The sequence below is a fragment of the Lacerta agilis genome, chromosome 6 (assembly GCF_009819535.1).
Source record: "Lacerta agilis isolate rLacAgi1 chromosome 6, rLacAgi1.pri, whole genome shotgun sequence".
In the NCBI taxonomy this organism is placed as follows: domain Eukaryota; kingdom Metazoa; phylum Chordata; class Lepidosauria; order Squamata; family Lacertidae; genus Lacerta; species Lacerta agilis.
Window position 1 is genome coordinate 473,418 of NC_046317.1, and position 9,413 is coordinate 482,830.

Here is a 9,413-nt window from a genome sequence, read left to right on the forward strand (position 1 = left end):
CACCTTCTCCGGACTTTTTCACTCTCCTCAACTCCCCCCCCTTAATCTTCCTCCTTCCCAGGTTCTCCCTAAATGTGGGTGTGGGGCAGCCGCCCCCCGTTTTCTCCCCGGCGGGGAAGCGCGATTCCGACGCCAGAAGCAGCGGGCGGCGCAATGAGGACCAGCGCCTTGAGGGGCTTCCTGCGCCTCGCCCAGCTTTCCGGCTCCCCTCAGGCCCCTCCCGCGCGGCCTCCGTCCGAGACGCCCATCCTGGCCGGCGCAGCCCTCCTGTTCTCCGGGGTGCGCGGAAGGCGAGGCGGGCCTCCTCAGGAGAAAGCGGCCCGCCAGAGGCTCCCTCCCGTTCGGCCTCGGCGCGGTGCGCATGCGCCTTGGGCGCCGCCATTTTGACGGGCGGCCCCGCCGGGCCGGAGAGAGAGCGCCAGGGGCCGGCCCTTCCTCGCTCGCTCTCGCCGGAGGCGGCGGCGGCCGGAAAGGAGGCCCCGTAGCCCGGCCCGGAGCGAGGGCGAGGTGCCCCTCCTCGTGCAGCCGCCTCCTCCTCCTCCCGCGCCCCCCCCCGGCCATGGGCAACACGGCGAGCGAGCGCGGGTCCGGGGAGCGTCCGGGGAGCAAGGCGCCCCGCTCGGAGGGGTCCGGGGTGGCTCCGCCGGCCAAGGAGCCCCCTCCCCACAAGATCATGGTGGGCAGCAGCGACGACCCCGCCCTCTTCAGCGCCCCCGACGCCAAGGTAGCCCCTCGAGGACCCTCTCGCTCGCTCGCTCCCGTCGGGGGTGGGGGTGGGGCTGCCGCCTCTGCTGCCTGTTGGGGGGCGAGGGAGGGGGCGTCTTGCCGCCAGCCAGGCCCCACCGAGCAGAGACCCAGCTGGGAAGCGTGTAGAGCGAATCCCGCTGCTCTCCGAGAGAGGCCTCATGGGGGAGCCCGCCATGGTCTCCCCCCGAGCTGACTGCAAAGGGCCGCCTCCCAGGGGGGCTGGAGGAGAACCGGGGGGAAAGATGCAACTCTTGTTTTGCTCCTGTAGCTTCCCGGGGATAAAGGTTTTGTGTCTTGGCACCATGACTTGGACGAACCCATCAAGCCAGCCCAGCAGGCTCGTCCCACCGTCATACGATGGACGGAGGGAGGGAAGGAAGTCTTCATCTCTGGATCCTTCAACAATTGGAGTGCCAAGATCCCTCTCATTAAAAGGTGCGGAAGGAAGGGCCGGCTGCGCCTTGGCTGAAATGCTGCTCTGCTTGTGTATAGGGGAGGAGACGAGGTTGTCCCCTACACAGAGCAAACACCGGCCAAAAGAGCAACGGGGCTCTCCGTGACTGGTTTCATACATCCATGCCTATCATGGGATTGTTATGGCTCAATGGCTCAGCCTTGGGAGCTGCCTCTGCCTGCTGCGATGGATGCTCTGAAGGCCCTGACTTTGGTGTGTGATAGCCCTGTGCCATACATGGCATATTGCAAAGGTTTGAAATGCTTCACATAAAATGTATCATTACTCCTGGCAGGGTAGGGCAGTAACATCTTGATTTTGTAAGGGAAACAGTGACGATTGAGGAGAAGATGTAGTCAGTTGTAGCCTTCCCAGGAACACAGGGGGCCTCTCTCTCACTTTAAGCCTACTTCAGCATGCACTTTTTTAAAAAACAGAAAAAGCTGATTTTTTAAAAAATGGAACTGAGATCTACACTCTTTAGCTTACAAATCCTGCTTTTAATCTAAACTGGGCATAGACTGAGCTTGAACTGAAGACAAAGTCTATATTTTGTTTAGGAGCAGATTTACCCACTATCTAGGCCAGGGTTCCCCAAACTTTATAAACAGGGGGCTGGTTCACTGTCCCTCAGACACTGTCAGGGGCCGGACTATAATTTGAAAAAAATATGAATGAATTCCTATGCACATATTTTATTTGTAATCCCAAAGGGGATCTTAAGTTTCAGGGAGCTCTGTGTGGTGACACTGTGTGATCTTCCAGGTAACCGAGTCTCATGCCAGTATTGCTGTGGTATTTGTGAATACGTGACAATTGCAGTTTTAGTACTTTGCTGTTCTTTTCATGGCTCCTTGTAAATTCTGGCACAATGTAGCTCACTTAATACTTTGAGTAGTTTGATTAGTATACAAGCTAATTGAAGCAGTGTTTTCTAAGTTGTCAGTTTGTTGTTGTTTTTTGCAAGCTTTTGGGGGGCTTCTAATAGATTTTATTTCCCCATTTTTTAAAGTAAATGCGTAACATGTTTTATGTTGACTATTTTTTATTTCTGTTGTGTTTTTTTTAAAAATTGTGTTTGCCACCTGGAGATTTATGGTTATGGGGCAGGATAGAACCATGGTTGATACATGAGGGGCCAGATGGTGCTGTGAGTGGATGGATGAGGCTCTAAGCTGCTGCCTCTCACTGTGGATGATCGCTCCCTCTCCTTTTAGCCACAATGACTTTGTCGCTATTCTGGACCTTCCTGAAGGGGAGCACCAGTACAAGTTCTTTGTGGATGGCCAGTGGGTTCATGATCCCTCTGAGGTAATTCCTTTTCTTCCATGTGTCAGTGTCATATTGCTGAGAGGTCCTTCTGCGCGCGTGCGCACACACACACACACACACACACCACGTACATTTTCAGGTGGACTGGGCTTGACCTTGTTGTCTGCCCTGTCAGCTTATTTCTCTGAGCCAGGCCACATGCTGCAGGCTACTTCCCTGGGAGGTTCAGTGCACTCTGTAGCTTCTGATAGTTAGAAGAGGCAAGCAGGACCTTCTGGCTAAAATCGCTAGGCTTCTGTGTCATTGGAATGACAAGACCCCTGGCTTTCCTTCCAGTTTTGCTGGATTATTTGACTGCTTCTATGATTTCTTCTCTTTTTCCAGGATAGAATCCCTGGCACTTAACTGTGCTTCTGAATTTATGTACTGCTCCCCTAGTACATATTCTGACTAGCTTTTCGATGTAGTTAGTATGTTTTAATTGAATAGTGAGACCTTGTGTTCTGCATTGCTTATATGTTACATCTACCACTACTGAGGATTTTTAAGTCTTCCTTTTTTGTAGCTGTGTTTAACCTCCTCTACACAGTTCTCCTTGCTTCACCTGAGATATGACTTTGTTCTCTGCATATGTATGTTGGGAAGGGTGGGGATTTGACCTGCGGCTGTGGCATGTACCTCTGTCTTGTTTTTCAGCCAGTGGTCACCAGTCAGATGGGGACAATTAACAATCTGATTCATGTCAGGAAGTCTGACTTCGAAGTGTTTGATGCTTTAAAGGTGGACTCCCTAGAAAGTTCAGATACTTCCTGTCGAGGTGACTTTCTTGTGCTTTTGGTGTCAACATCCAAAATGATGGTGTTTACTGGTTTCCTTTCTCACACTATCTTTATTTTTAATAGACCTTTCCGGCTCCCCTCCTGGAATATATGGCCAAGAAATGTATGTTTATCGACCTGAGGAGCGTTTCAAGTCCCCGCCCATTCTTCCTCCCCATCTCCTTCAAGTCATCCTGAACAAGGATACTAACATTTCAGTGAGTACCAGTCCGAAGGCAGTTTACAGCAAGAGCTTTATAGTAGATGAATGAGTCCCAAAGGGCTCCATTGTGGGAGGTGCAGCCTTACTCTAAAGTGAGCTGTGGTTCGCAGAATGTCTGGAGCAAGATAGGTCACACCTACCTGCTATGGGGTGTGCCCATGTTGATTGGCCTCATGTGGCTAAAATTTAAGGTACATGTAAGCACCCAATAACAGAATTAGAAATGGCTGCTTAGGTGAAAAGTGACATTTCCTTCTGTTTCAGTGTGACCCAGCCCTCTTGCCTGAGCCAAACCATGTGATGCTGAACCATCTGTATGCCCTGTCAATTAAGGTAAGGCCATGACCAGGCAGCCTGCAGTGCTTCTTCCTCTTCTTGCTCCTCCTCCTCAGAACTTGAGGGCAATGGACTGAGTGTTTTGTCTCTTCGCTCTCATTCCTGCTGTGCATGGCACCATCTTGCTAATTGCTTTCCCACCTTTACCTCCTTGCCCAGTCGTGGGTTTTAACAGTTTAGAATTCAGGGTAAGATAGCAGTGATTGAGGGAGCTGTTCAGAAAAAAAGCATTCTTCGGGAGAAGCTGAAATGAGAGACTAAACCACTGAGCCTTTTGGGCCTGCCAATCGGAAGGTCGATAGTTTGAATCCATATGACGGGGTGAGTTCCTGTTGCTCTGTCCCAGTTTCTGCTAACCTAGCAGTTTGAAAGCACACCAGTGCAAGTAGATAAATAGGTACCACTGCGGCGGGAAGGTAAATGGTGTTTCCGTGCGCTCTGGTTTCCGTCACAGTGTTCCATTGCGCCAGAAGCAGTTTAATCATGCTGGCCACATGACCTGGAAAGCTGTCTGCGGACAAACTCCCTCGGCCTGAAAGGTGAGATGAGTGCCACACCCCGTAGTTGCCTTCAAATGGACTTGACTGTCCAGGGGTCCTTTACCTTTACCTGAAATGGAAAGCACTTCTCACGTCTGAGGCTGCCTATATCTTGTCTGCTGTTCTGCTCCAAGTGGTACAGCTGTCTCTTCTCAAATATCCCACTTTCTTCCAGCTCTTCTCAAGGAGGATGGGAGCAGCCCATTTTATACTTTGAGTCTGCAAGTATTTTACTTTGGAAGAAAATTAAGAGTGGGAAAAGATAAAGGGTGAGAGAGTGTAAAAACCCTCTAAGCACAAACTTTCTGCTCTGATATCTTCATTCTCTTAACCCCTGCTCAGAACTTCCTCCACCAGCCCTCTTTAAGCAGTTAGTGAGGGGTAGCCAACACCTGGTGCTCTCCAGATGTTTGGGACTACAGTTCCCATCATCCCTGACAATTGTCCATATTGGCTGGAGCTGATGAGAGTTGCAGTCCAAAATATGGAGCGGAGAGCACCATGCCATGGCATTCTAGAACCCTGTTAATCCTACTCTCTCCTCCCCTCCCAGGATGGTGTCATGGTGCTCAGTGCCACCCATCGCTACAAGAAGAAATACGTCACTACCCTCCTCTACAAGCCCATCTGAGTTGGGTCTGTCCTTGTCTCCATGGGAGCACAGGCCGCTGCTTTGTCTGCGCACATCGGAATAGAAGTGGACACAAGAGCAGGCAGCCGGCTTCTGGGCTCTTTATCAGAGGCTACTGCTCTGCATGAGATCAGTCTCTATTGGCTTTGCAGGCTGATCAAGAGCTTTCTTTCTTGATGGCTGTTTGTGACATACAAGTTGCACCTCTTTGTAGCACAAGGATATTACCAAATTTGGGGAATGCATTATCTTCTATAGACTTATCAACCATGGGGGTGAAATAGCTTCCTCCTGGGGAATGTGAAGAAGCACTGAACTGAAGCTAAACTATCCTGGACAGCCTTTTGTAATCCCCAAAGAGTTTTCTAGGAGTAGAACAGTGTCAAGGTAGAGATCGGCTGCTCCTTATTTTACCTGGCCCTGGGAGAATTATACATTTCCTGCTCCCTTCACATTACAGTCATTGTTGTTTAACATAGGGCCTTTGCCAAGGCATGCTACAATGGGGGGACCGGGACCCAGAGGATAGGTCTAGCTAGCACATGGTTACAAATCATGATGAATAGATAGAACCTCCACACTTACAAGGAGTGAGCTACTGAATCTCCATTCCCATCAAGTGTTGCCTGTCGGTTTCCTGGCAGCATCTTGTTGACCATGGTAGGAAGAAGTGTGTTGGACTACACAGACCTCTGGTCTAATGGGGCAGGGCAGTTCTTACATGCTGAACACCTACCACTGCAGGCCTTTCACAGCTATATCCAATATTGCAGAGTTGCTTCTGTGTGGCGCCATCTTAAACCATAAGGTGCGTGTCCTTTCCTGTGGAGTCACACTGTTCTGGAGCAGTACTTTCAGTGTTAGACACTCCTGTGAAGGGCCTTTGAGTCACTCCTCATCGGAATGTTTTTATCATCCAAGAAAAGAATCTGCTGTGGTCTGCAGACATATGCAAACAAATACTGTGCAGCAGGAAGTAGCTGCAGTGCTAGGTGTGGAAGGTAATTGACACTGGAAATGTGGAGCTGCCTTGCAGTCTCACACCAAAGGTCCATTTTGCCCAGCCAGCTGGAAGCTAATGAAGAGAGCAGGTTTATGAAGACTTTCCTCTCTTCTTTATCCCCAGAATCAAAGCCATATTGCATCTGAATGTTGAGGCTATTTTAAGATGTCATGGGTAATAGTTATTTAATATTCACATTCATTGGAATTGGCTTTTCCTGCCTATTTTTAAGCCCTCAGATGCTGGGGAGAGCCTGGCTACTGCCTTCACACTATACCTGTTTTGGGAAGACCATCCAAATCTTAAAATGGAACTTGGTGTGACCTGTAGCTAGCCAACTCCCTTTCCCTAACACACTAGCTTTGGGGGCATTTTGACATATATTTTTGTGTGTTTTAAGAGTGAATTTTATATGGGCATGGAAAAAAGTCCTGAGATACCTGACATTTCTCTGGCGACTAGCACATCTCTTAGGATTTTGAGAATCACAGTTTTGACTTACTGTTGTCTTAAACATTTTCTAAACTTGCAAATCAACATCAAACCTGAGGTTACGTGAAATACATTCACAAACACACACAATGTAGCCAGCTGCACATAAATAATGCTCTTCAATATATTTCTTACAATATCAAATATTTCTCTCATACATAATCAGCATATAAAGATTGACAAAGTGTGAAGATCAACAAAGTAAATAGAAGTCCCAATAAAGCAGTTCATTCATAAAGTCCAAATATAAGCTAGTTTCTAAACCACATATGCCTCTGTGTATTCATAAGGTCCAAAGAATCCAAATGGGAGCTTGCTACAGTTCCACGACAAAGATTTCTGGAATAATGGCCTTGTTTTGCCCTCCTGGGCTTCATCAGTTGTACATGTTTCTAAATAATATATATAAATAAATACAATATGGTATTTCAACATACTTTAAAAAAATAATACAAACAATATGGACAATTGCACCAAAAGTGTACATACTATATGATGTATATCAAGATTATAGATCTCATGACATAGTGGTTGCTGCATAAAATAACAATTGTTGCAATGACAGGCACAGCATTGATTTTAGTACTGGTGATGGCAATCTACAGTTCCAGAGTTGCCTTCTTAAAGTGACCCATACAGTACAACTGATGTAAAACAAACTTGATCCATGCACAGGTGTTATACATATAAACATTAGTAACTCATAAAAAACAACTATAATCCATTTCAGTATTCAGACCTGAGGGATGTAAGGAATCAAGTAGGAAAATAAATCTAGTTTCTTTCTGCATAAGAATTTAGCCTGTTCTGCAGGACCTAGATATATCCAAATTACAAAAAAAGTCATGTCCTCATGCGAATGAGATGCTTGAACGAAATGTACTAGAGGAGCATCTATTACATTGTTCCTAATCCTTGATCAGTGCTCTGATATTCTTTAATAGGTCTGAGTGTATGACCTACATAAAACAGATAAAGTACATGTAGTGTATGACCTACATAAAACAGATAAAGTAGGTTTTAAATCTGTATGCACCAGTATGTCTTCAGATGACTTTGTGCCACGTTTGGCAAAAAGGGGGGTCATGTTACAACCAGGGATGTCCTTAATATGCCAAGGCCATCTAATAATCTTTACAATTTCAAAAGTCATATGGTTGTTTTCTAGGGAGGTGTAAATGCACGTAGATCTTGTATTGGCATGTGAACTGAATGCAAGGAGGGTCAATCTCTCTTGATTGTGTTCTTTGGATGGCAGATGTTATTACAGAGTTTGGATAGCCTCGTTTTAATAAAGATGCAGAAAGTATTTTTGAGTGGGCTTTAAAGTCCTGTGGGTCCGATGAATTACGTTTCAATCTTAGAAATTGGCCTAGAGGAAGATTATCTCGGAGATGTTTGGGATGATTTGAACTATAATGCAACAAAGAATTTCTATCTGTACTTTTCTTATAGGGACGAACTTTAATTCTAGATTGGTCCACATAAATTTTCTAGCCTTCAAAACAGTGGATATTTGGGGATGGGGAAATGAGGGAATTAGATGCTTTAAGAAATATTTTCACCCAGTCTGTTGTTCTGGGCACATATAAGCAAGCAGCCTTAAGTCAGTAGTCGTTTGGACCATGCTGTTGGCTCATATTGTGATGTGGAGAGAAGTGCAGAAATGCAGGAAGAGAACAGAAGAGCTGAAGTGAACTAAGAAGTGGGCTGGTGCTGGTTGCAGCTAGGGAAGGGGCAGGGCTAAAGTGGCAGAGGCTGGGTGTGGTGGGTGGCATAAATAGAAAAGGGCCTCTGTATGGGTCTCACATGGTTTCCATACTGGCAGGTCACCTGGCAGAGAGGAGCTGAGAACTTTGTGGCTGGCTGCTTGAGGGATCTACAAGTTCTTCCTCCCTAGCCTTTAGTTACGTGCTCATGTAGCCAAAAGCATTCAGCATCAGCCTGGATAGAGGAGAGGGCTAAGTGGTCCATACACCTCCATCCCAGTCTGCCTGGTGGGCTTGAACTGGCTTCACAGGTCCCATCTGTGTCCTGCTTAAGCAGTTAAGTTGTTTTGCATCAAGAAGGATTTGAGGAGAGACAGCTGTTTTTATAGCACACAAGTACCCTGCCCTGTCGGGTGGTGAGAGGCAGATGATGTCAGCATCTGCAAATAAAGGGGGGGAGAGATATGGAGTTTAATATTCAGCCTAATCCTTTTCCTCCTTAGAAATCTGGCAGGAGGTCCTGGCTGAGCATGGGGAGTCACAGGGAGCACCTGCACAGGATACTGTTCCTTTTAATGTCTTAACAGATGGTGGATGGTGCTCTTCCAAGTGTTCCTGTTGACGGCAGCTTGTATGGGGTAAGAGGAACCAGTTTCCCCTTTACCCTGAAAAAGTGTTGTCACAAATACTATGGAAGATTATCCCAGAATCTACATTGACTCCTCTCCCATCGGGACATAGTCCAGTTTTAATTTATTGTGTACAGAAACTGAAGGTTTTTTCATTAAAATGTAACTTTATTAAAAGTGTATGCAAGTTATTAAATGGAAAACAGGCTTGGTGCTGAGTCTCTTGTTGTGGTTCTTATTAGCTTGGACTTTGGGGATGGGCAATGTCTCATGTTTGCTCCTGTGGTGGAAAAGTGACTAGAAGCAAGCAATCATGGCTTCATAGATTTATGGCCTTTACAGAAGAAGAAGAAGAAGAAGAGTTTGGATTTGATATCCCGCTTTTCACTATCCGAAGGAGTCTCCAAGTGGCTAACATTCTCCTTTCCCTTCCCTCCTCACAACAAACACTCTGTGAGGTGAGTGGGGCTGAGAGACTTCAGAGAAGTGTGACTAGCCCAAGGTCACCCAGCAGCTGCATGTGGAGGAGCGGAGACGCGAACCCGGTTCACCAGATTACG

The 9,413-nt window shown here is 47.0% G+C and overlaps 1 protein-coding gene across 3 annotated transcripts; it reads left to right on the top strand.

Moving 5' to 3' along the window:
- The first annotated feature begins 537 nt into the window (after positions 1-537).
- Positions 538-9,071, top strand: PRKAB2 (protein kinase AMP-activated non-catalytic subunit beta 2). 3 transcript variants are annotated; one of them, XM_033151145.1, is made up of 7 exons: positions 538-724; positions 1,016-1,182; positions 2,419-2,512; positions 3,170-3,290; positions 3,376-3,509; positions 3,779-3,847; positions 8,739-9,071. In XM_033151145.1, the coding sequence occupies exons 1-7, from the start codon at positions 560-562 to the stop codon at positions 8,844-8,846; spliced, it is 858 nt and encodes a 285-aa protein (XP_033007036.1). In that variant the 5' UTR covers positions 538-559; the 3' UTR covers positions 8,847-9,071. The 3 variants fall into 3 exon arrangements, with proteins under 3 accessions (XP_033007036.1, XP_033007037.1, XP_033007038.1); XM_033151146.1 differs by lacking the exon at positions 8,739-9,071 and adding an exon at positions 4,943-6,122; XM_033151147.1 differs by lacking the exon at positions 8,739-9,071 and adding an exon at positions 4,565-4,621.
- The last annotated feature ends 342 nt before the right edge of the window (positions 9,072-9,413 follow it).